Genomic DNA, 26,775 nt, shown 5'->3' with positions numbered 1-26,775 from the left:
ATGAAAAAATGCTATTGCTATTTAACATATATTATCCGTATATATTTTTACAATACCACCCCCCCCCCCCCCCCCCACAATTAAACTATCACTTTATTCGCTACTTCTGTAAACTTTTCCATGTGCTTTAATGAAAATTGTAATAAATAGGAAAAGTCATCATTGCGGACAATATTATCTTTTGGGGCACCTCCAGGAAGTGAAAATGGACATACCGTACCGTACCGTACCGTACCGTTCTGTACGTATCCTCCAGAGTTTGCAGCGAAAACGCTTCATATTCAATATAATGTACAGTACGTACAAAAAAATGACACGACACGTTACAAACTATGGAACTAATGTCAAAAGGCAAAAGGACAAGCGAGAGCACCAAAAACGTTTGTCAGAGTTCAACTTCGACAGCATCTTCATCGCCGTCATCATCATCGTCACGAGCTCCCGCGTTGAGTGTCATTTGAGTCGGGGGTCTTTTGACGAGAGGTTCCAGGTTCGTTGGTGTGGTCTTGTTGCTGAGTATCAGATAAAGAAACGTAAAAGGTGAGACAAATCAACAGAAAAGGCAGCGAAAGTTTCCGTTGCGTACCTGGGAATCGATCGCTGAACTTTTCCAACTTGGAGCTCAGTGTGGCTGAGTGGTCCGAAACATTTGCTACCTGCGGAAGAAAAACAAACAACAGAAGAGTCGTTTCCTTCAATCATCTCGAAACGTATTGGACGTACATACCTTCCACTTTGTTTTTGGACACGTTGGAGCGTCCAGGCTGCTTTTTGTCCGAGCTGCCGTGGGAGGCGGCATCGTCTCCTTCGGCCAATAGGGAGCCTCGGTAGAAGAGCAGCGGCTGCCAGCGGTCGTCCCTGAGGTCCGCCATGTGGTCCGAGGTGTGCTTCTGCAAGTAAGATAACCTGCGCACGCACGCACGCACGCACAGTCATTGATGGACCCCTCAAACATGTATACAATTGCCTATGGATGCCACACGATTGCGGCAAAGCACTACTTTTTGTCTTAATGAAAATTCTCAGCGTATTCAACATAGATTCTTGGCACAAGATGGTGGCAAAGCACTATTTTTGTCTAAATGAAACTCCTCAACAGACTTCAACATAGTTCAATGGTACAAGCTCGCGCCAAAGCACTACTTTTGTCTTTTTTTCTGAGAGAGTTCAGTATTGTTCATTCGGTAATTTAATCGGTAATTGATGGACCCCTCAAACATGTATACAATTGCCTATGGATGCCACAAGATTGCGGCAAAGCACTACTTTTTGTCTTAATGAGGCTTCTCAGCTTATTCAACATAGTTCCTTGGCACAAGATGGCGGCAAAACACTACTTTTGTCTTAATGAAACTCCTCAAGCCACTTCAACACAGTTAATTGGCATAAGATTGCGTCAAAGCACTACTTTTGTCTGATTGAAACTTCTCAGCTGACTTCCACATTTCCTTTGCATAAGATGGTGACAAAGCACTACTTTTGTCTTAATGAAACTTCTCAATGCACTTCAACATAGTTCATTGGCACAAGATTACGCCAAAGTACTACTTTTGTTTCATTAAAACTCCATCTTATTTCAACAGTTGCTCAGCACAAGATGGTGACAAAGCACTATTTTTGTCTTAATGAGGCTTCTCAGCTTATTCAATGTAGTTCCTTGGCACAAGATGGCGGCAAAACACTACTTTTGTCTTAGTGAAACTCCTCAACGCACTTCAACATAGTTCAATGGGACAAGATTGCGGCAAAGCACTACTTTTGTCTTAATGAAACTCCTCAAGCCACTTTAACATTGTTCCTTGGCAGAAGATGGTGGCAAAGCACTACTTTTGTCTGTTATGTGCAGCACTTTGAGGATATCGCGCGGGACACTCACACTGTCCTCTTGTCCGGTTTGAGTAGTTTGCTGGAGAACTCGGCCAGGATGCTCAAATAGGGCAAGAACGTCGGTGCGGAACTTTCAAAGTCCTGGAAGACAAATTGGATGCCGCTCCTGCGAAAAGTAACGCGCGCACTTCACTCGCAGAAAGCAGCAGCGCAGACACGCAAGAGCATTTGCTGACCTGTGTATGAGGACGACACACTCGCGAAACTTGACGAGGTCCCCGAAGGTGAGGGCGAAGCGTCTGGCCAGCTCCTTGATGCCGGTGAAGGTCTGGACTCCCTGTTGGACGCGAGGCGAGCCTCCGGCCTCCTGCTCACGCTTCAGACGCACAAACAGCTTGCCAGGACGCAACAGAAAACAAAAACTGCATCCTTAGTCTTTGCCAGTTGATCTTATGAATGTGCGCTTACCTGCTGTAAAGAGAGCACCAGCGTACGAGCGCTCTCCAGCTTATCAATGAGTCTGCTCCTGTGGATGGTCTCCTTGATGATGTCACCGAAGTCGTTCTGGTACTGATGGACGACAGCAACAAAGTCACAACACTCCAAAATGTTAAATAAAAATGAAGAAAAGTGTGATCACAAATTTGACAGCACAGTAAATTCTATAGAGCAAATGATCTTTTTCACCTTATTATTTCTTCTTATTAGGCTATTTGGTCCCACTCAAAGAGAGTACATTTTAATCAAAGCATTTTTAGTGTGTATGAAAGAAATTTGCCTATCCCATTAACTCATTCTTTTTTTCTTTTTCTTTTCTGGAGATCATTCATTCGCAGCCATTTTCACTGAAGCAACCACTTTTTGACTGATTTTGCAAGGCACGGAATATTGTGTTCTATTGCTATAAAAACATGGAACCTACCAAAAGAAAGATTAGAGTCTCTTCTTTCATCAGGATAAAAAGTATATTTGTATCCGTTTTCCAGCAATTAGCATTAGAATATAGCTACGTTTTTTTTCAACATGGCCCTGGTTGATCTCTTTTGCTCTGCTGCCACCTGTTGGCCGTTTGTGTAATAACTACCATTTCTTCAACCGTTCTTTGCAGTTGAGAGGCTGCGTCAAAATCTTCCGTATGTTGTTCTAGCATAAAAAATAAAAATTTAAACGAATAAATATGTCTTTGGGACACTTCAAACATTTAAAATAGAACGTATTTATATGTTTCTTTTGGAGCAAATGAGTTAAAAAGACTATTAAAGATTTTCCACTCAGAAATTCTAAGTAAATTTTGCAAAAAGAGATTTTGACTAAATTTGACTAGTTTATTAAAAAATAAAAAATAAAGTTACACAAGGGTTGAGGAAGGAACTTCAGCCTGGGAGCCTGCCACTCTACCACTCCTACTGTTCGCTTACATCCAAAAAGTTGTTATTCGAAATGAAGGATTTAATGTCAATCTACCTTCACATAGAAGGTAAAGATGTCCGCCGCCATGCTCATCTCCAACACGCCGTGTAGGGTGAGCTTACAGTAGGCAGCCAGCATGACTCTTCTTCTGTGAAGATCCTCCATCTTCTCTTCAGAGTGCCCACAGCCTGAGAGGGACCACGTAGAGAAGATAAAGTTACTAATGGCCACAGGTGGCTCAAAACCTTATTTCCCAATCCAAGACCTGAAGATCTCAATAGTGGTCATCCGTAGAGGTTGCAACAAGTCATGAAAAAGTGGGGATGTTTCTAGACTACCTGAAGGCCTCAGGCAAGAAAGACCACGGAGACGTCCCCAAAAAACAATAACAAGCCAACTTGTAGACCATTATGAGCTCTCTCTCTTTCTCTCTGGAGCCCGTACTAGCCATAAGCTAGCTAATAGTTAGTAAGTGGCCCTATGAGGGGGATTCTTAACCCCTTGTTGCTGAAGTGTCCAAAACAGTATCTAATTTGTGGGGTGGTGTCAGCCATGACATTGTCCCTTTAGCTTGGGGGCCCAAGCCATTGCCCTGTTGCGGCAATAATTGCTCGCAAGACAAGGTAACACAAAATTTGGACTGTATACTATACCCCCCCCCCCCCCCCCCCCAACACCTGCGAGGGTCGGCTAGAACGGAGCAAGCCTCGGCACAATCATTTCAGCAGGTGCAACATCAAAGGTAACGAGGATGTTTGCGGCGACAGCATGTGGCTTCAATCGGCGGCGAGGCCAATAAAACGAGCGAGGAGGTGAGCCAGAGTTGAGTGGATTTTTCTCACGGAAAAAGAGATTGGAGCCACTTGATGCTTTGGCCTCGCCGTGATCTCCCACACAAGAACAAGTGTCCATAAAAGCCAAAAGTACTAGCAGGCTAATCCCATAAAACAGCAGCTTTTTAGAAGCAATAATCCCCCCCGGTGTGTTGCTTTGAACAGTGAGAAGCTTCCCCCCGGACCACTTATTGACTCGCCTGGTCTCTCCACCATATTTGGATGCGATAGTTCATTCAGTGTACAACAGTTATTAAAAACCACTGAAGGAATGTATCCATTTAACACCTCCTTTTTAGAATTACAACATGCTAAAGCTGTTTTCGTCATCTTACAATATATACAATAATATATAACACACATGGACTTTAGGTCAGAACACATGAAATATGATTTGAAGGTCTCACTCTGCTTTCGCAACTGCTGCAGAGACGTAAGGTAGTTGTAAACTGTATGCCTCCATATTACTTATAGACAGAGCGAGGGCACCACCTAGTGTGCAAGATGGGTTCTACACATTGATAAAAATTTAAATATTGGGAGATGTACTGTTTGGCATTGTTTGCAACAATCTTTTACAATATTTTACAATGTTATTGGAGTTGTTCCACAGGACAATATTTTAATGGTTCAGTCATTGTTTACTTTTAATATTACTTTTGTTGAAATTATTCTCTTATTATATTTACTTGTTCTGATTATAATTTATAAGCAAATGGACACGTTTTATGTTTATACATGTACCATATATTATTATTCTCTTGTAATATTTTATTACTATTATTGTTCTACTGAAAACAATTCTATGAACTATTTTGAATTTCAGTTTTAAAAAAATCTTAATATATCTATTTGTTTAAATATAGTAGAGATTTATGATTTATTATTATCATTATCTGCCACTAAAATAATTGTAATATTAATAAGAAAAGAGACTATTCAAAATCACAGTGACTTTCGACCAATGAAAATAGCTTGAAAGTTGCATCTTGTTCAATTTCAACCCAAATGATATTGCAAACCCAATAAAGGAAATGCAAGATGATAAGAAATAGAGAAAAAAAGGATGCAGTATATAAAATAGAATGGAACCTTTCCCAATTACCAAAAACAACACAAATGTGCAGTTAATATCTGTAAACTATTCAACGTGTAAATAACCTCTCACCTTTGCGTTCGTGGTCACAGTCTGGCCCGACAAAGACGTTCTTGCACACAAAGTTCAACAGCGCCATCTGCAGTTTGGGCGTGGGTGTGTAGGGCAGGGGGGCCCAGGAGGTGGGATGCCACACTTGTTGCTGGTAGGAATGAGCAGTCAGCACGTCACACACACCCAGGAATGCCTGAAACGGGAATAACAATAATAATAATAATAATAATAATAGGAAATTGAGAGCGGAGAAAATGGATTACTCTTAATAAGAATGACACTTTTTACCTGCTGCCTGACACTGTGGTCGGCGTGGGAGAGACAACGATGACTTGCCTCACTGAGCACACGCAACTGAAGCCTCTGGGACACAGCCTTGTCCTAATACACGACAATAATGTAACAAACACGCTGGCTACAATATTTAATAACAACACGTATTGAAAATTCTGTTTTTACCTAGGCTTAGTTTGAATGTAACTTACCAAAATGTTCATTATTGTGGTAGTACTACTGTATACAGCATAGTGTTAATTTCATCACCCATTTTTAAATTTAGTCTCAGTTTTAGTCCAGTTTAATGTTGAACATTTCGGATCTAAAACTATTTCACATAAAATGTTCTCTCATCTTTTTGATGAAAAACAACTTGACACACAATTACAGTATATCAACAAGTGGCTACTATGGCTCCATGCTATGAGCTAGTAAATTAGCCAGCATTTGTTAGCGGTTGGATTAACATTATTGTTGAAACGTTATAGCCGTTGGATTAATGTTGCATTATAAATATCATTTACTTCTTTCTTTTTTTAACCGTTCACCGTGAATCCCCCTCCTGCCTGTACCATGTGTTTGTGCATGTTGCACTCGCTAGCTGTAGATTTAAAAGGCCGGTGTGTCACAGTGACACACGAGCAGAGACAAGATTTTACAAAATCATATCATTTTGTCTCTAAAATGGTCACTTAGATGTCCATAGATTTTAGCCGAGTGGAGTACATTTTCGTCTCGTCTTCATTAGTCGACGAAAATGCATACTGATTTAGTCCCAGTTATTGTTTATTAATGAGGGATTTAGTCTAGTCTAGTTTCAGTCCTGTGAAAATTTTGTGTTGACGAAATTATCTTTGTTTAGTTTCCGTTGACAAAATTAACACTAATGCAGAGGTGTAGAAGTGCACTGTGAGCTGTTAGTAGTATTTTGATTATTTAGCTACTGTCTTCCTATGAACAATGCCAACATCAGAATTGAGATTAATTTAGTAATCATTTTTCATTCGCTGTTTGTGTATTTATTATATTTTGCAATAACTCACCCTGGAGGTCAAAATGTCACTGCTTGTGCTCAATGACCAGAAAACACAGTAACACAGACACTGTAGCACTTCCTTTAATACCTGTCAGAAAAGATATCATTAAGGTGATATGTTTTAAATCCTAAAATCCCCCATATTAACCTTAATGACCTGAGGTGGCGGCTCCTTCTGGCTGCACTCTACCGGCAGCAGAGGCGAAAGCAGCTCAAACAGATTCCAGCCGGATAGATCATGACAGCTGACAGAATGCATAAGAAATGTCAGTAGAAGATCATGATGAGAATGCGATTTGTTTTCAACAACTTACTTGTGAAAAGCGCTGACTTTCTTCAGTGTGACGAAAAGGTCTCCAGTTTGCTCCTCATCAGCAGAGAAGATTCCCCCCTGCAAAATGGAGCTTAATTGTTTGCATGGAAGAAAAACATCTTGGGTTGAGTATAGAACAAAAATATATCAATAGGGTTCTTTCTATAGGGCAGGACGGAAATACTGAAGTTTGTGTGCTGCAAAGATGTTGAAAAGAAAAAGCATCTCCTGATCTAACATTCAACTCTACCTCCACACTGGGTCAGACTGCCTTTAAAGGGGAAGTCAACCTTAAACGCTTCTTGACAATAATATATGTGACCTCACTAGTCTAAACATGACATTCTGATTAATATTACATTTGTGGAATAAGAGTTATGCAGCAAAATCCAGCCGTTTTTATCGACCTCAAGGGGGCGGCCATTTTTGCCACTTGCTGTCAACTGAAGATGACATCACTGTTGTTCAGGCTACGACCAATCAGAGCTCACCTGTTTTCTGAAGCTGAGCTGTGCCAAAATGGCTGCCTTCTAATATAGATCAAAACTGCGGGATTGTGATGCTGGACTCAATATTAACCAGAATGCCGTATTTAGTCTAGTGGGGCTGCATAGAACATATTATTGTCAAGAATTTTTTGGGGGGTTGACTTCCCTTTTAAAAGTACAAGATACCTTCATGGCCTAAGGTCATTAGAGTTCTTGCTCTGCTAACGTGACAGAAATCCTTTGAGTTTGAAGGTTACGTTAAAATTGTGGCTACTCAATAAGGTAACCCACCTTCTTCCCCCCCAAGATATTTATTTATTTAAGTTTAAAAATACTAAAAAGTTCACGTTCCAATAAAATGCCTGTTCCCATGTTTGCGCTGGAGCTGTACCACCACGTGAGTCTTGCAGTTACTCGTGCATTAGCAATTAATCGCTTTGTAGTAAACATACAAATCATAAAACACAACGGGACAGACATCTTATGAAATAAATAGGATTCTTGTCTTACTACTAATGAATGAATGAATGAATGAATGAATGAATGAATGAATGAAAGACACTTGTATGGCCCAAAATCATTCTGGATTCAGCTCTGCCAACAGAGATGATCAGCTGACTTCAGCCAAGTCAAAGACACAAGACCAGATCACTGTTAAAATCAGTAAGATTCTTCTAATTGATGGTGTTGCTAGCCCTGGTAGAAGCTCACCTTGCGGGACTCAGTCAGCAGGTCTTTCAGGTGGTCCACCCAACCCTGAACCAAGGAATCTCTGATGGGCCGAACCACAGATCCCCAGGTGGTCTCTTCTCCACACATACTAAGGAACGTGCGGGACGCCGCCTCCAGGACGGCGGCGTCCGAGTGGACCTCCAGGACAGCTCGAAATTCTGCCAAAAGCCTGGAAACCAACTGAGGAAGAGGAAAAGTTGGCACCTAAAGTTAATGAACTATGGAGCTTTATTGACTGGCAGAGAAACCAACGCAGGTGTAAACATCATTAAAACATCCCATTTAACTTCATGAAGTATGAAACCCGCACCGACATTGGGCCGGAATGCTGACCTGTGTGTTTTGGGCCTCGGCGCTCTCTGGCACAAAGTACTGAGGAATCCTCATCAAGGAGGCAACAATATCCCAGCGACCTGAAAACTTAAAGTAGCGATATGTGTCATTCAAACATATTGACAATGATGACTGGCAGGCAGGCATACCTTGACGAGTAAGCGTGGAAGCACCGTGAGGAAATGCCGTGTTAGCTTTGTGCAGTCATCTACCTGAACTTTCTTCTCTCTGGAACTCAACATCTGGTTGAAAAGACACACATGAACATCCACTTAATGGTTAATGTCTTGCTAGGAATTACAAGTATTCTGTATAGCACGGTACAGTACTGTATGTAGTAGTTTGTTAAATAGCTTGTGTTTTGAGAAGAGTTCTAATATTGTATTTTGACCATCTATTTTTTATACTGGCTTCTATGAATTAATTTGTATACCAATGCCTACTGTCTTGTAGGTCATGTTTTTGTAATTATTTTCTTAATTTTTTTTAATTTATTTGAGATAATTCTCCTTTCAATAAAGCTTTTAAATGGTAAATGTAATGGACTGCATTTATATAGCGCTTTAACTACACCATATGGTGCCCAAAGCGCTTTACAATTAAGCCTCACATTCACCCATTCATACACCAGTGGTCGGCTGCTGCCATGTCCACAAATCGGGGTTCAATGTCTTGCTAGAGGACACTTCGACAAGGTCACCAGGGGTGAAGATCGAACCCACAACCTTAAAGATGGGACACGACCACTCAACCACTGAGCCACGCTTCCCCTAGTCAAACTTTTATGATCTTCCCAATTTATGAATAATTTCACTTTTCATTGACTTTTTTTTCTTAGTGTTGATTTAATTTAATTCAGGATATTTTAATTACGCTTGTATTGTATTAACTCAACTATTTATGTGTAATTAATTTTTTACTTGAAGGGACAATGTGCAGAAATTTAGTGGTGAACTAATAGAATGCAATGACCTAAATTCAAGGCAAGTGGATTTTGAAGCACCCGCACTACGGTGCCTCAAAGAAACCTTTTTTTTTTTACATGCATATTATTGAAATTATAAGTGGAATTTGAAAATTAATGAATGAAGAAAATCAATTTTTTTTAAATATACACACTGTGATTTAAAGTTTACTTGTATTCTAATTGGTTGTCTTTTTATTACTGCTTATTTTATTTCAGATTATTTTCTTACTTTGAAAATTCTATCTAGCGCACATATTTATGCATAATTTACTTTGACTATAGGAAGCATTCTATCCCTTGTGTAGAATTTTTTTGGGGTGCTTTTTTTCCCTTACTGTTTATTTTTACTGGTAGGTTATTGCTATTTTTTTAAATAAAAGTTTTCATCTTTCTAGCTCTTATATTTGTACACAAATTACTTTGATAAGGTGAGCAGTGCAATCGTTTTGAACGACTTACTTTATTTTGACTTTAACACCACAGTACTCTACTTCCTTTTTAGTAGTATTTTAGTTAACATAAAAATAATTTACTTTAGTGCAGTATCTTGTGTTTAGCCTCTATGTGCTGTAGTTGGTTTAAGTAAGGCTCTATATAGTAAAGTTTGAAAGGTGCTAGAATTCAAGAAAGTCCCTCATGGATTAATAATCCTCTGTAATCTACATTATACTTCTATACATTTCCAACTAATAGGCACTTTCTTTTTACTCATTCCTACAACATCAAAAATTGTGCATTATGAGTGTGACTGACTATACAAAATCATCAACCTTCTTTGCACCATTCCTCCCAGCCAGCACTGGTCCTTCTGATGCCTGACGCACAGAGGCAAGCATGATCTCCACGAGCACCGCTTTTTCCTCCCCAATGAGGCCTACAAACAAGAGTCAGTCATTTGTTTAAAAAAAAAAAAAAAGCAACGAGCAAATCCTCCCAAACTGTACCCAGCATAGGATTGTGAGCGTCTTGCAGCAGTAAAGACGTGATGGCGGGCCAGTCTTTGAGCAGGCCTCCACTGCAGTCCCACAGGCTGTCCACGAGGTAGACCACATGGTTGTGCAGCTGGACACGGATTTGTTAGGAGTGCGCTGGAATGGACATGAATCTCAGGCATGCGAATTCAAATGAGTGTTTCACCTTAGAGCTCTGGTAAAATTCCAGCAGGGCCTTGAATCTTGTAAACGTTTGTTGTTTATGAGCCTCCTCTTGACTTATTTCATCCTGATTGTTAGTAGCAGGGTCATCAGTGCTGAGAACCCTGAAAGAAACACAAAACATATCCTTTTTAATTTAGCCAAACTAAAAACAGTGAAGGTTTTTTTTCTCTCATTTCATTCCATTTAAAATTATTTTATTTTAGAATTTATTATATTATTACCATTCCCCCATACATACATATAATGGTACATGGACTTTTGCCTATTAAATATTGTTAAGAGTCTTTGGGTCTTTCGCAGGGTTATTATATTTTTGGTTTTTTAATTTAGTTAGTTTTAATTAGTTTTCAAGGTGGTTCTGTTAGTTTTTATTAGTTTTAGTTCATTCATAAATGTTTAGTTTTAGTTAGTTTCAGTATTAGTATTAGTTTTATTTTTTAAATGTGTATTAATTGTGCGCAATATTTAAAAAACACCATGGGAGCAACGTCATCTGAAGGTGCTTTTCTATTGGCTGCTGCTAATTGACGTCACTTTTGTGTGACACACTTTCAAATGTACTTATTCCGGTTAATATAAAAATAAATCTACTTAAAATCACATTTAAAATCATCCCCAAAGGCTCATGCATCAAATTTATTACTAAAGACTAAAACAAAGGACGTTTTTGTTATAATTATAGTTAGTTTTGTAAACATAAAATGTAGTTTCAGTTACTTTTTGTTTTTTTTAAAAGCATCTTCGTTTTTATTTTATTTCGTTAACGAAATAGATTTTAAAATTTTTGTTTTAGTTTTTTCATTAGTTTTAGTTAACTAAGATAACCTTGGTCCTTCGAGCACTTCAAATTATTGGCAAGGTTGTGGTTTTTTTTACCCAAAATTGTCTACCTGAGAAAGAGCAGCTCCCCAGTTGTGGCTGCAAGGGGGCGCTGTGAGGAATAAACAAGCTGAAGGAGAGGCTTGTAGTCATCTGCAGTGAGCACATCTTCATATGTTCTGAAGGGATATTGACATAGAGAGCAGTGAAACAATCACTATTATGAAATAAAAAAGTATCATCGTTGCTCAGGGAGTGGTGGCTAACTTGGAGATGAGCAGCACCAATTTCATGGTCTGCAAAGCCACTTCGTTGTCTTTATCCAGCGTCATAGAGATCATACGATCCTGGAAAACAAGCATTAATTATTAGTTTTTTTTTTTTTTTAATACAACGTCTTTCTCTAATATATACTGTACCTTGTCTCTAATAAGCTTCTGGTATGCTTTGCATTACATGAATACACTCAGACTATTTAAAGACATACACTAAAAAAGGTGACTTGGTTTTTTTACAGCTTCATCAACCCTCCATAGCAAAACTCAACTCAATTGTTTTTATAAAGCTCTTTTAGACAACCATTCGCTGCATAAAAAGTGCTGTACATGGAGTAAAAATTAGTCAGGCAATAAAGACAGGTAAAACCAAATAAAACAATAATCAACCCTATAAGGCCAAACGTATCATATTAAATACAAGACATTTTTCCCCCCATTAAAACCGTGACGTATATGATCTGACACATGCATTGCACGGATAAACCATTAGAGGGCAGTATCACCCAGCTGATGGCTTTTCCAGCGACCTTGCAAGATCGCCCCAATTGAGAAAGGAGAGACACCTATACTTATTAATAGTGGGAAATGTTCTTTCTGATTTTTGTAAATACTAATATGTTTGATATGTCTGTTTATTATTATATTTTTGAAAGTTATAAATGTACAAATGTAAAGCACTGTGACCGGATGTATCAAATATGACACAAATCAAAAGTCATATGTGGAAGTAGATTTTTTTTTTAATGTTTGTTTGTTCAAAAGGACGAATAAATAATCTATTTACAAAGAATTTAGAATTTTTGCTTATATATTTCATGGTTTAGGATTGATAGGGATAATAGATATCATAAGTAAGTATCAGATACCGTTGTTGACATTTTATGCAAATTATGCATTACCTTCCATAATAAGATAAGAAGTAGTAAAATAGTTTAAACATTTAATAAGAATGAAAAGTTACAAAAAAAATACCATATCTTTATTATTCATTTAAATTATATGCACACTTTAAAAAGGTACTGGCTCCACCATTTACTAAACTGAAACAATGATATAAGTATGTGTATTTCTGGATTATGGCACTCAATGCTAACAGCCTTATGTTATTGCTAAATAGTGTACTTTGACCTCATATATTTTCTACCCTCTACTGGATTTGATGCTGTTTGAGGAGTTCATCTCACACTAAACAAAGAACGTGACTACCTTGAAGCGGCTGGTGAAGAGGTCCAGTTGAGGCAGAACAGCGGGATCTCCATATAAACTCTGCAAGCCTAATACACACTTGAGACGCGCATCTGGAATCTATAGGACAATACCACATCAACACAAATGGAAAACAGTATTCTTAGGAATAGAAAATCGTATTAGCCGTGTGTACTGCATAACTTGTTCACCTTGTCATATGACATCCAGTCCATGTATTTGAGGTAAGTGTCATTGAGGAACACAGAGCTGTAGAGCCTCATCCATAGGCCCAACTCCTCCACGCAGATGGAACGAATTTCTGGAAGCACGTCACTGCACCACACACACAGAAAATATTAGCTTTCAACAGTGTGTTCAGAAGACCATGAAGTAGTTGTACCGATATCTCTTGAGAAAAACAGCCTTGAAGATGACGTCCATCATGCTCTCAATCTCGGACCTCTTCTGCTGCAGCTTGAAGACAAAAGAGCAGATGTTTGGAATGTTATTTGTATGCTGGCAAGAGGAAAACACCTTAAATCTTACCTCCTTGACTTTCTGTTGTGCTCGCTCCATCTGTCTGCTTGGTCTCTGCGCCAACTTTTGACTCTTTTCAACACCCGTGCTCAGATTGACAGCCACGTCCATCAGGGAGCTCAATAGTTTTACCGCTGATCAAAATGATGAATCAAAGGATGAATTAATACTCTAACAAATATATATAATATTTCATCTGAAAAATAAAATAAAGTGACCTTTTCAAATTCAGCGACATCAAATTACCCTAAAACCGTTTCAACTCTCTCGGCACTAAAATGTAATGAATATAATGTAAATATAAAAAAGAACCTAAAATAGCTGCATCAAAGCAAAACAGACTTGCACTGTGTGTGCGCGCACGTGGCCATTACCTGCTAGCGTGCAGGTGTGTCGGAATGCTCGTACGTGGGAGTCGGACAGCTCAGAAAGCAGCGAGATGAGCGTGTTAATCAAGTAGCTGTCAAATATGAGGGTGTGTTGACACTGGCACACCAGCACAGACACAAAGTCGCACAGCTCCGAATGGAACCATCGGCCGTACGGTCCGGGTTGGATCAGAGGGTACTCCATGCTGTCCTGAGGGGCAGCAAAGTGTTACACAGGTTTATACATTTTCACCATGAACAATTTGGCCTATTACTTGTATACTAATCACTGAAGCTTTGTTTCATCGTGGCAATCAGGTCATAATGAAGACGTTTATTTAATGCTTATTGTGAACTTGCACCTGTGGAAAAACATGCGCTACTATTATTGGTCATTTGAAACTTATTTAAAATATAGTAGTATCTCACAAAAGTGAATGCACCCCTCATTTTTGTAAATACTGTACAGTATGGTTATGTTGCCAATAAAGTGTAATTGTACATCCACTACAGTATGTGGCAGTGGTGCTCTCATTTGCAAGTAGTATTAGAGCCGCTGCAGAGGTGTACTTAACAATTTTAGAGACAAATGATACTAGTTATAGTCAGCATAGAGTTGGGGGTGCGCAAAATATTTTCTTCCTCCTGGAGGGGACGTGACAAAAAAATAATTGAGAAGCGTTGCTAAGCGTGGGCAGTATTTTATTTTGAAATGGCTTGGTCAGAACCATCAAAAAGCCCAAAATGGATCACAATACCGCCTAGGGCTTAATTAATGTTGAAACCGCTGACAACAAAAGTGAGTACACCCCTAAAAGAAATTAGGCCCAATGTGTCAATAATTTGCCTCCATTATTTCTCAGCACTGCCTTAAACTTCTTGGATATAGAGACAAGAGGAGGTTCAAAGGTTTCATCTGGAAATCTCCTCCATTCGTCCATGACATCACAAAGCTGGTGGATGTTAAAGAGCATTTGCTCTTCCACCTTTTGTGCGTTAAAAAATTTAAATAAAACACGTATTTATTCATTAGAATTTTTTTTTTTTAATATTTGTTTATTGTGATTGTTTATTAATCATAGTTAGTTTACAATTAAATTTACTTTATACTATACAGTATTGTAAATAAAATGCTTTAAGTGTGAATTTTTTTGTGATATGAAATTAATATGACAAAATTGTCTACCATTTGTATTACTGACTGACTGTTAGCATAGGACAGAATCCTTACAGCATCCGTCGGCCAAGTGACAGTGAGAATCCATGGAAAAGCCAGAAACTTCTTGTATTGCAGACCGGCAACCTAAAAACGTAGTATTTTGTACACTCTTAGCACAAAGTTGTGTAACATTTGCAACAAATCAACGTCTTTTGACCTCATCCAAGTCCTCCACCAACTCGTCCGCCATCTTGTCCATGGCCTCACTGTCGCCTTTGGTTTGACACATTTCTGCTGTGACCACACCTGTAAAACAAAACAAAAAACACATTTGGCATTTATGCATGCAAGCTGACAGCTGATCATTACAGTGTAATGGCTGCTTACCTTTGCAACCACAGCACTGGATGAAGAAGCTAATGAGGTCGAGGAGGGACGCGTCTCTGTCCGCCGCGTAGGCCTCGGCCCAGCCGTCAATCACCACCTGCACGGATGACAGTCAGAAGCGGCAAAGAACCAGGATGTTGTAACAGTCAATCTTACCCGCATGGCGCTTGGACCCATTGTAATGACGTCAAACAGAGTGACGGCCTCCGCATGTGCACGTTTACGATGGCAGACGCTGTCCTTTCGAGCGCTGCAACGGCGACTTTTTGCCTTTTTGCTTGTGACGTTCTCCACTTCCTTGTGAGTTCTTTTCCGACGCCACTGTGGTTTACACAACCAACACACACATGGAGTAAATAGCGGTATGAGTGGTCACAGGACAAAATTTAACTTAGTAACACTACTATAATGAAATAAACAAGACGAATCAATTTTTTTTTTTTACCTCAGACTACAACATTGCCATAAAGTTACAACTCTAGTACTTTGCGAATCAGATTTTGAGTGGCATTCTACTGCAATTTTCCTCACCGGGGCTCTAGAATCTCAGATTTCTCCGTTTTCTGTAATGCAGCATGAATAACTTACCCCTCTCTTGTGTCTGTTCTCATTGCCAGACTCATCCTCGGAATTGTTGACAGCTCCTGAGGCATTTGCCTTGTCCGGGTTTGAGCTTTTACTGACAAGAAAAATGAGACATTATTGTACATTGATACAATATAAATGAGCCAGAAGGAAACATAGTGTCTATTTTATTCTGTAATGTAAAAAATAAAAATAAAAATACTTCAGCTTAGAGGGACCGGATGCGGCTGCAGACGCGGGGTCTGGTATCATCTCCTTCTTCACACAGCACTCACGTGACTCGCTTAACTGGGAGCTTCTCTTTGGTCTTAAAATCAGAAAAGCATCATTTAATCACCTTACCATAGGCCTACACTGCCTCAAGACTCCCACGTTGCACTCTATGCTCCATCTTTATTTTTTTACATTCAAATGTAAGCATGCTACTAACCTGCTTCTCTCTCTGTTTCATTGAAATTAACTGCGTTTATTTTATTATATTAAATCTTATAGACAATAATTCACTCATAATGGATGTCCACTGAGCGCCACATACAAAATGAATGAAGAAGGTAATTTCATTTTATGAGTATGAAAAAAAGCTGAACCTAATTTAATATGATGTAGGGGTATGTATGCAAGAAGTAATAATACAGGCACTTAAAAAAAAATTAAAAAATTAAAAAATAAAAATCTCAAATTTGTGTTAGTGGTGACACATAGCAAAAAGCTGTTAATATTAGTGTGATTTTAAAATGTTGCTATTAACTCATTCACTGCCAGCCCAGTTCAAATGGAATTTTGACATCTATAACCGTCAATGGCAGTGAATGAGGTAAAAAAAAGAAGAAGATGATATCATGTAGGGGTGAAATAGTGTATTTTTTAAACAACAACAAAAAAACACTGCTTTTATTCAGTTTCTGGTTTCTCCCAAATGATCAGTGATGACGTTATTTTCTGTGCAGTGTTTTCTCTCGTTTATTCCTGAAGTTAAAAAACACCCGCAATAGGTCAAATCTGCAAAGTAGTCAGGTTTGTTTTAAGGCTGTAAAACCCCTCGGCAGTTAGCACACACTTTAAAGACTTTTCTCAGACAGGCATTACCATTTTCTAACATTTCTCTCTTGTGTAAAAACTCTCACTGTTCAAATCTTCATAAATTTTAAAAACGAAGTAAAAATTGCACTGAAAAAAATCTGCGAAACAGTGAGGTTGTGAAAGGTGAACCACGTTATAACGAGGGGAACACCATACAAACCTCTTTTAAATACAGAATACTAGAAGTCGGAATGTTTTGTGTGCAAAACCACAGTGACGACAAGCCAGGCTGTGGTCTTCCTCACTATCCGTGATCAAGTGGCCATCCCTTACGGAAACAAATGCTCACTACTTAAAAAGTCATCACAAAAGGAGTAAAAAAATAAAAATAAAAATAAAGAATGTTGTGCTCATGTAGTTTTCTTTGTCGTAGGTTAGTAAAATGTCAATAATTGTGTAGTCTTACGAGTTTTCACCAAAGAATGAGTGGATTCTAGTGAACTTTTGTTTTATTTATTTTTCCCTTTTCGGACACATTATTACAGGTTACATCGATCACATCACATCATTTGCAACATTGACATCCGAAAAAAGGGCTGACGGGTAGAAGCCATCAGCTTGTTAGTAACCCGTCCCCATCGACTCTTACTAAACTAAAATCAGTCAGTTATATACATTGATTATGATAGTCATTAATTCATATCGTTATCCCAGACTTATGTTTGCACACTCCTCGCTCAGTTCATCTTGAATGTCCATGTGTAAGTTGCGGATCGTCCCAGTCATTTGGAATTGGTATATCAGTTCCCGGACGCCACCAACAGGCCCACCCAACCAGGAAAGCAGCCAATGCGAGCGCATGCTCCTTCACCAGTAGCGTCTTCGCTGACCTTGGATCAGCTTTCACACATGTTGTGGCATCCAGAAGAGTAGATCGGCTTGCATTCTGCCCATTGCGTCCACAGCAATGTTCACTCCATTCTGGACAGGTCAGCACTACCTTTACAAGCATCCGAAGATGCTTACTTGTAGATCTTGATACTCCTTATCGCTCACCAAAGCCGTCCACCGAGCAGAGTAGCCCCCCGCCCGCCGCATCCAGGAACCAAATTCACCAACCCCATTGTGAATATTGACAGCAGATTCATTGCAGCCACAATACAACCTTATCACGACAGCCTTGCATGTTGCATCAAATGTCCAACCAGAAATAGAGCCAGACAATGTTTACATTCTTACAGGAACAGCAATGCATGTTACCAATGCAGATGGATAAACAAGAGTTAACCTTGGCAGTGTCAGCACGTAATCATATGCTATATTGACATTATTCAAATCATAGCGACTCCAGTTTTGGGTTAATTAGTAATAGTAATATGTTACAATAATTTTATTTGGGCAAGACGCAATCCACAATTTAATGATGTGAGTTACTGATTGCAGTTATGGTCTCTCAAACTCCGCCAATTCTTCCACTCTTCTCACGATCCGTATTTTCATCTGAGCAGATGAGTTTTCTTGTGTTTGAAGGTCTTTTGTCCATGTGTCCTCGATAAGTCCATTCTTACTCAATTGTCGCTCCTTTTTGGCAATGTCAGCATTTTGTTTATAGTGAGATTTTCGTTGACGTAAACATGTTTATCTTTAAGCTTGTATCTATCTCTCAATCTCTATCTATCTTTTTCTTCCTGCCAACAAACCTGATCAGAACTGCTGGTGGTCGTGTCCCCCCAGTTGGAAGCCAAAAGCACATCTGAATGTGCGATGGATCCACAATGAATCCCAAATCTCTGAGTTGAGTTGTTACTTGCTGTTCGACAGTCTCGTTCGCTGAAGCTTGGTCTATGGAGGTAAATTTGGTGCAAAACTAACTTGTGCAAAAAATGTGTACCTGTAGAAAAAAGTCTAAATTTGTATCTGTAAAAGTCGTGATTTGTATCTGTAAAAAAAATGTGTGCCTGTAAAAAAAAAAATTGTGTCTGTAAAAGAAATGTGTACCTGTAAAAAAAAAAATTGTGTCTGTAAAATAAATTTGTACCTGTAAAAAAAAAAATGTGTATGTGTAAAACAAATTTGTATCTGTAAAAACAAATTTGTACCTGTAAAAGTCATGATTTGTATCTGTACAAAAAAATTTTTGTACCTGTACAAAAACTATAAATTTGTATCTGTAAAAGTTGTGATTTGTACCTGTAGAAATGACAACTTATAGTCAAAGAAGTCGCCACTAGGAGTCACAAGTGGGTTTTCTGCTGCTGTTCAGTGACGTGAGTTTTGCCCCATTTTTCGCGCTACAAATGGAGCAAAACTAATTTGTACTTGTAGAGCGCCGTGATTTGTACTCGTAAAGAAGGGGGCGGGCTCTGGTGTAATGAAGGGTTGTTTTGACCAATCAAGTGAGAAAGATTTGAGCGGATTGGAGCGCAACCTCATTGGTTTAGCGAACGACGGTGGCGGGACTCGCGGAAGGATACAAGCAGGACACATCGTCGCCAACCAACATACATATTAAGAATACTTCTTAATATGTATGTTGAGGAAGAATACTTCAGTATTCTTAATATGTATGTTGAGGAAGAATACTTCAGTCGACTGAAGTATTCTTAATATGTATGTTGGTTGGCGACGATGTGTCCTGCTTGTATCCTTCCGCGAGTCCCGCCACCGTCGTTCGCTAAACCAATGAGGTTGCGCTCCAATCCGCTCAAATCCTTCTCACTTGATTGGTCAAAACAACCCTTCATTACACCAGAGCCCGCCCCCTTCTTTACGAGTACAAATCACGGCGCTCTACAAGTACAAATTAGTTTTGCTCCATTTGTAGCGCGAAAAATGGGGCAAAACTCACGTCACTGAACAGCAGCAGAAAACCCACTTGTGACTCCTAGTGGCGACTTCTTTGACTACAAGTTGTCATTTCTACAGGTACAAATCACAACTTTTACAGATACAAATTTATAGTTTTTGTACAGGTACAAAAAAATTTTTGTACAGATACAAATCATGACTTTTACAGGTACAAATTTGTTTTTACAGATACAAATTTGTTTTACACATACACATTTTTTTTTTTTACAGGTACAAATTTATTTTACAGACACAATTTTTTTTTTTACAGGTACACATTTCTTTTACAGACACAATTTTTTTTTTTACAGGCACACATTTTTTTTACAGATACAAATCACGACTTTTACAGATACAAATTTAGACTTTTTTCTACAGGTACACATTTTTTTGCACAAGTTAGTTTTGCACCAAATTTACCTCTATATTGGTCAGAATCAACTGCCGGTCTCAGCTCTCGCCAGAGGGCCGCAGCGCGGTTTAATCTGGATACATGTAACTATCACTTCGTTGATACGAAAATTATGTTCCAAATCCTCCACTTTTTGTTCCAAGGCAACAATGCGTCAATTTTTTTTCTTGTGTCTCTCTCTTCAACTGCCTGCAGAAGTGGCTCAATGCTCTTTTTCATTTCAAGTATTTCGGTGACCATTTCTTTGAGTTTTGCAAGAGAAGATTTGCTCTCCTCAATCTCGTCAGCTCTTTTTGCGCCAGGCATATTGCAACAACGTAGTCAAAAATCCCAATGTAAAAATCAACAAAATATTTAGAAGTCACAAGCGAGTGCAGGAGCGAGTACAGATACGTCCTTGACTTGAACTAACATTAAAAGCTACATTGGATCAGTCTAATTGAACACACCTACTGCACTACTTGTTAAGATAAACACAATAAAAAAGCCATTAATATGCTAATTACAGCCACGTGTGCGTGTGCGTGTGCGCGTGTGCGTGTGGTGGGAGGTCGCGACTCGCTATGAGATGCTGTGCGATAGTCCTCAATTCATCTAAGGGGAAACACAATCTGAACCGCCCACGGGATAATTGTTATTGTTCTTTAGCGTTCTGCACATAATGTTGAATAAAACTACATTAATCGAGAAAAGTATTACAAGTACATTTTAGAAAATGGTTCCACTTCTACATAGAAGGAGCACTTTTGCCCGGGGCACTTCGGCAGAATCACAAGGGAATTGAACGGTGTTTTGACGGCACAGAGAGCAATTAGCTAGCTATACCACACAGTGAGATCAAATAATCCTCTTTATCCCAAATAAAAATAAAATATAATCCATGGCTAGTGAACTGTATTGTGAACATCACACGTTGATAGTCACATCAAAGGTATGTCAGACAAACCTAATAAAACAACTGGCATGCTTACCGTTATTGTCGTAGACAATTCTTCGGCGAACATAATTTTATTATTTTAAAATACATCTGTACTGAAAACAAATTATTCGCTGAATTCTGGCATGTTTTCCCCCGTTGTTTTCAGTACCGTGTCTCTCACAGTCAAGTTTACAGGAAATACAGAACGTTCTTGATTGGCTAAAATACTAAACCGGAATTGTGTGATTGGATTCTCACTAAACGTAAATCTCTTAGAGTCCCTCCCCCTTAACCGATTGGTCCGTGCTGTGCTGTGCTGCATTCGTTCCTTTCTGGAAACATTGTAAACATTGGCAATATAAGAGTTTCCTTTTATATTCTTTATATTACGTTGATACAGTTACTTCCTTTGATGTTTTAGACAGACAGACAGCTAGACAGCTAAACAGCTAGACAGATAGATAGTTAGATATAGATAGATAGATAGATAGATAGATAGATAGATAGATAGATAGATAGATAGATAGATAGATAGATTGATTGATTTTGTTTCTATCTGATGATGTCTGTTGCTTCGCCAGGTTGAGATTGCAAATGAGAATTGTTTTGCTTTTGACTCTGTAGCTTCCACTGTAGCTACATGTGAAAATAAAATAATAATCCCACGAGTCACCAATCGCATTAAAATTTATTGTTACAGGTATAAAAAGCATTCATAACACGTCACAGTGCAAGATTCAGACAAACCATTGCAAAAACGTACATGTTGGATTTTATAATGGATTTTATAATCCAACAGTTCTAATGCCATAGCACCATCTGAGTCTATATAAAAAATAAAATTAAAATAAAACTAAGAATGAAACCCACTGGGGCTAGTCGTCAGACAACATCAAGACACAAACTGGGACATGAAGGTCATGGCCTGGTCAAGGTCATCGGTGAGCTCGTCCGGAAGCGACAACACTGCTGACGTCAGTTTGTGAGTAATGTTTAATATCCTACAGAGGTAAAAAGGTTATGAGATTGGATTAGATTAGATTCCACCTCATTACACGTCACATGTAAAAGGTAACAAAATGCAGAAACCAGCCATGGTATGCCATCTCTACTGTCCTAAACACATCTGAAGTCCTAACCTGAGGATAATCTTATAGAACAAACAGATAGTTGGGTGTTTGACATCCTTTGTCAGGAAGGCAGGAAGGAGCAAAATCCTGGGGGGGGGGGGGGAAGCTCCATTGCCTTTATTTGTAGACTATTGTATAGACAGCAGTTGAGTATCACTGAATTAGCTATGAGACTATTTCTTTAACTAATCAGGTTTAAAAATTGTCCTCACAGTACGCCCTTGATGTCAGTATTTTCCTTCCTCTGATTGGTTGGACAAAGCAAAACTGGTTACAGCCAACAACAACTTTCCATATACAGTATTCATTATGACTCTCAGAGAATACCTAAAACATTTTGCTCCTCTGTTTAACATGATACACTTGAACTCACCAGTGGATATAATGAGCAGCCAGCTGAGGTTCGTGCCTGGAGCCTTCCTCCACCACCAGAGACTCTTTCATCTGCTTGAAGTTGGCCTCGATGTCCTTCTTTGTCTCGGAGAAGATGTCGACACAGTGGAAGGAGCTGACTACTTGCTGTGAAAAATAATAATGAAAAAGACACTTAATAGCAAGCCACTAAAAAGTAAAGGGAAGCAAGTGAAGTGATCTCACGTATATAACGGAGAGCTGGTGGGCGATATATTTGTGACTTCCCAGGTGCCTGATGTCTTCCTCAAGCTGCTGACTCAGCACAAGCAGCTGATTCAGTTTGGCAATGTGGGAGAAATAGTCTGCAAAGGAAGCATCAGCTTGCAGGGAACTCTGTCCAGTTTGATGATGCTTCAAAGTATGCATACTGAATTTATGGAAACAAATATGATGTAGCATTCAAACTAATATGTATGAGCATTTGTGTGATTATTTTTAAAATTTTGAGCAAAGGCTCTTAGGTATAGACACAGAATTATGAAACCTTTTTTTCTACACCTTCTAATGTGGGCGGACCACTGCATACAATTTTGAGATCATTTTAAGCATTCTGCATAAAAACGGTGGTACGTGGACTGGTTCAATGCCACTTGCAGCTTTAATTTGTTTAGAAAATTGCATTGCGGGCCACTCCAAATACTACATAATGCATACAGTACAGTGTTCCCCCACATATTTGTGATTTGCTACACATGAATTAAAATTGCCTGTAGAAGTCACAAGATGTCAGCAAAGCACTACTTTTGTCAATATGAAACTCTTAAACTTACATCAGCATAGTTCCTTGGCAAGGAGATGGCAGCAAAGTAATACTTTTATTTCTTTGGACTCAGCACAAAAATAGCAAATTTCGTGTCACTGTGTGAAAGCTAATGATCTTGCTTCACAATGTTCTGCCCAAGGTGTTTTTAATGTTAGTTCATAACAGTTTTTATTTTGGCATTGGTTAGTGGTGGTGGATATTGCCTGTACTGTTAAATAATAAAAGGCTTTCTGATGACAATGTGGTACAGGTGGTTTCAAATTCTGAACAAATTGAAGAGGTTCAAATGTGCATGTAAAACAGTACAACATAAGAATCCTTCATACATTTCATATGCATGTGTGTTATATATCAATTAAGATTGTGGCTCCAAGGACAAAGCCTTACCATCCATTGGTGGCCTCTCCAACATGTCCACCGGGCTTCCTTGAATGAGGAAAACCTCGACACGTGGAAACATTGCAGACAAACCCACCATGTCCAGGTAATCCTATGAAGGGAATATGGAGACTTTTTTTTTTTTACACTTGAAGCATCTACAGAAGAGATGGGCAAAGCCACACGGGCCACTTATGGCCAGCTCCATTCTTTAGTCCAGCCCAATGAGCATTTACTTTATCAAGAATCCTGTAGTATTTTTTTTTTTAAACTGAAAGTAGTTCATAAAAATGCACTGTATTCTACTTTTATTCATTTCTAATTATACATTACTCACATTTGTATTATTTATAGTTAAAATAAACTATTCTACATACAATTTTTACACCAACCCCCCTCCCCCAACACACCATTTTTTATTTTATTTTTTAACTTATCTAAAAAAGTCTTTCTCTGCTATTTATAAATGAAATTTTGCCTTGGAGCACAAAAGTCTGCCCACCCCTGATCTGCAGCCATGCATGTGATGTGATACCTCAAGTTGTGGCATAGGCTTTGGTAGATGTTCAAGGCACTGCAGCATCTGGTCGAGAATCTCCGATCCTGGAGGACGACAGCAGATACAGTGAAACACAATATGCATTTATACAATACAATATTCATTCTGTACAATATGTTGTCCCTGCTGACCTTGAGCCTGGAAGGTGTCTGACTCCTCTGGGCTACAGCCTTGTCTTAACTGCTCCTGGAACTGTCACAGGAATGAAAAACTATACAGTACAGTATGTGTATACTTTAAACATGAATGCAACATGTGACTTGGACACTTTATTAGGCACACTGGCAGATGAACAACACAATAGCTGTATAAAATAATCAACCATAATCTTGTGATTGACATTGCTAGATTTCAATACAGTGCAAAAATATGCCTGCTAATATTAACAGTGATAAACGTTTCACACTTGTATAAAAATGAGTAATTTAAAAAAAATTGAAGTCCACAGCATAACTTGTGCCACTTTGCATCGTGTTCATCGTTTGGAGGGTTTATTGTTTTTACATTTGAATAGGCCTACTAGCAGTGAGGAAACTGTATGGTGGCCTACTCACAGGGATTAGCACGTCAACCTCAAAAAAAAAATTCAGAGTTTAAATCCTTGCTACAACCTCTGTGTGCTTCCATGATTGTGTTGTCCAACTTCACCTTCTTCACAAATTTAAAGACATTTGTCAGGTTAATTAATTATAATTGGTGTGAATATGGTTATTTGGCTGTCTGTATGTCCCCTAAAATAAGCTCCAGCTCACGCACGGTGAGAACAAGCGCTATGGTTCAAAACACTCGCATCTCAAAGTGTCTTTCTCCATTGAAATGAATGGATATTCCATTTAACTGTTCCGGCCTCCCACAAAACACAAGCAAAATGTTACACATTTTTTCATAAGGCAAAATAGCACTCTATATTGTACTTTGTTTAAAAAAAAAACAGTAATTATGAAATTAAACAGAATTTAAAGAATTAAACTGTTTTTGAACATTGTTTTGCTTCAATTCAGAGGACCATGGGTTGCTTCTGGTGTGTGCGCCTCAGCCACCTGGGGGCATTATAATACATGCAGAGAAACAAAAAACAGTTTCACCACTGACTCAGTAAGCTGCAGTAATAGTCAATTCAATTACATAAGGGATAAAGAATATATTCCTATGAGTTTTGTTAAATATGTTTACATGTGTTGAAATATCCTTTGCCTTTAGGGTTGTAACTTGTTACACCACAATGCCAAATGCTATTTGTTAGCCCTTCGGCATGGTGTTGCATTGAAGGTTAGCATTAACAATGAAGCTGGACAAGTTCGTCTGGCAAGTTAAACAGACTTTCCTATGGCAAAGTACGTGGTTGTGTTAAGTACACAATGCGTAATTCTCTTTGTTTTTTGTTTAGTTTGGTAGTAAACCTAAACTTGGAGTGGCAATTAAACAAGTTGAATCTTTTCTCTCTCTCTCTCTCTTTTTAAAGAAGATAAAAATGTTACATATAAATCCCTGCCCCGTTAACTCATTATTTATACTCATGCTTTATAATGGGCACGTAAATAACCCTGCAGGAGTACATCCAAAGTACTGTATTTTTGTCAACAATGCTGCGTTCAAGGATACTCGGGTGAGTGTGTACCTCCTGCATCTGCGCCCTGATGAGGAGGTCCAGCTGCCCACAGAGACACAGCATCTCCACAGCCACCTGTTCTGGTTTTAGGCGGAGGGGCATCAGGGGTCTCTTCACCTGTAGCTCCACTAAACGGACACACACCTTAATCCACTTAGTTATAGTAACAATCACACACGAAGCAACATGGATCAATATAGTAAATGGAGGATTTTTATAAAGCTAGCGTAGACTTACCTTTAAACGCCTCACGGTAGACGCTCGGCTGACAAAGCGGCTCTGATAAGCATCCTGCCATCTTAAAAAAATAAATCACTTTGGTGAATGTGACTAAATCCACACAGAGCACAAGTGGAAAGAACTAGGAGGAAGCGCCTTTTTTACGCATGTTTGGAGCGGCTATGGTGCGCTCGAGGTGTGCAGCGGTTAAGTCGCGATAACCATTCTCGGAAATTGTCCTATTTGCCTAGTTGTCTGGACAGGTGATGTTCGGAGGCGCTATTTTGGGAGTTGGTCGGATGGATACATCGAAGCGACCACCACCCGCCCCTCAACCCACGCCCTGTCAGTGCCAGCCGTGCAGCCGCAGTCTGTCAGTGGGGGCCGTGAACGCCCCTCCTCGCTTACAATGACGTCATGCTTAAAAAAAGCGATCCAAGTTGTTTTCTTTATTTATACTCAGTATTTTATATAAAACGAAGGTTTACAGCACTATATATTTTTTTCTTTTTTTCTCTTGGGTGAGAAATTAAAAAAACTGGAGCCATGCCTGTTTATTATATACACTATGAAATGTGCACATTAACAAAAACAAAAAATAATACATTTATTTGTGTTGATGCGACCCTTGTGAGGAATAAGCAGTTCGGACAATGGATGGA

At 38.9% G+C, this 26,775-nt stretch overlaps 2 protein-coding genes across 2 annotated transcripts; both read right to left on the bottom strand.

The window, feature by feature from the left end:
* Positions 1-81: 81 nt before the first annotated feature.
* Positions 82-21,239, bottom strand: LOC147164385 (cohesin subunit SA-2). Its single transcript, XM_086091699.1, has 32 exons — positions 21,094-21,239; positions 16,046-16,150; positions 15,847-15,937; positions 15,415-15,579; positions 15,259-15,355; positions 15,089-15,177; positions 14,944-15,015; positions 13,719-13,923; positions 13,354-13,478; positions 13,208-13,281; positions 13,017-13,140; positions 12,826-12,924; positions 11,609-11,688; positions 11,413-11,520; positions 10,503-10,623; positions 10,310-10,427; positions 10,136-10,239; positions 8,548-8,640; positions 8,399-8,485; positions 8,045-8,245; positions 6,847-6,923; positions 6,690-6,777; positions 6,540-6,620; positions 5,509-5,601; positions 5,239-5,413; positions 3,292-3,425; positions 2,296-2,397; positions 2,064-2,221; positions 1,877-1,993; positions 728-906; positions 587-656; positions 82-512 (listed from the first exon to the last, which is right to left on the bottom strand). The coding sequence occupies exons 2-32, from the start codon at positions 16,093-16,095 to the stop codon at positions 386-388; spliced, it is 3,504 nt and encodes a 1,167-aa protein (XP_085947825.1). The 5' UTR covers positions 16,096-16,150; positions 21,094-21,239; the 3' UTR covers positions 82-385.
* Positions 21,240-21,744: 505 nt separating this feature from the next.
* Positions 21,745-26,480, bottom strand: LOC147164384 (uncharacterized). The gene is made up of 8 exons (XM_086091446.1): positions 26,132-26,480; positions 25,904-26,022; positions 24,417-24,477; positions 24,262-24,329; positions 23,736-23,838; positions 22,769-22,887; positions 22,545-22,690; positions 21,745-22,042 (listed from the first exon to the last, which is right to left on the bottom strand). The coding sequence occupies exons 1-8, from the start codon at positions 26,190-26,192 to the stop codon at positions 21,934-21,936; spliced, it is 786 nt and encodes a 261-aa protein (XP_085947572.1). The 5' UTR covers positions 26,193-26,480; the 3' UTR covers positions 21,745-21,933.
* Between the last annotated feature and the right edge of the window lie 295 nt (positions 26,481-26,775).

Source organism: Leptonotus elevatus, chromosome 12 (genome assembly GCF_054856555.1).
Source record: "Leptonotus elevatus isolate MCC_2025b chromosome 12, RoL_Lele_1.0, whole genome shotgun sequence".
Classification (NCBI taxonomy): Eukaryota; Metazoa; Chordata; class Actinopteri; order Syngnathiformes; family Syngnathidae; genus Leptonotus; species Leptonotus elevatus.
This window is presented reverse-complemented; position numbering and strand designations above follow the sequence as displayed.

Coding starts and splice junctions, on each gene's coding strand:
- LOC147164385 (XM_086091699.1), bottom strand. CDS start 16,095: ATGATACCAGACCCCGCGTCTGCAGCCGCATCCGGTCCCTCTAAGCTG. Junction 6,621..6,689: donor AGAAGGAGCCGCCACCTCAG/GTCATTAAGGTT, acceptor CTTTTCTGACAG/GTATTAAAGGAAGTGCTACA. Junction 5,602..6,539: donor GTGACATTTTGACCTCCAGG/GTGAGTTATTGC, acceptor GTCGTGTATTAG/GACAAGGCTGTGTCCCAGAG.
- LOC147164384 (XM_086091446.1), bottom strand. CDS start 26,192: ATGGCAGGATGCTTATCAGAGCCGCTTTGTCAGCCGAGCGTCTACCGT. Junction 24,478..25,903: donor TCAGGGCGCAGATGCAGGAG/GTACACACTCAC, acceptor TTCCTGTGACAG/TTCCAGGAGCAGTTAAGACA. Junction 22,888..23,735: donor GGAGAGGCCACCAATGGATG/GTAAGGCTTTGT, acceptor CTTCCTTTGCAG/ACTATTTCTCCCACATTGCC.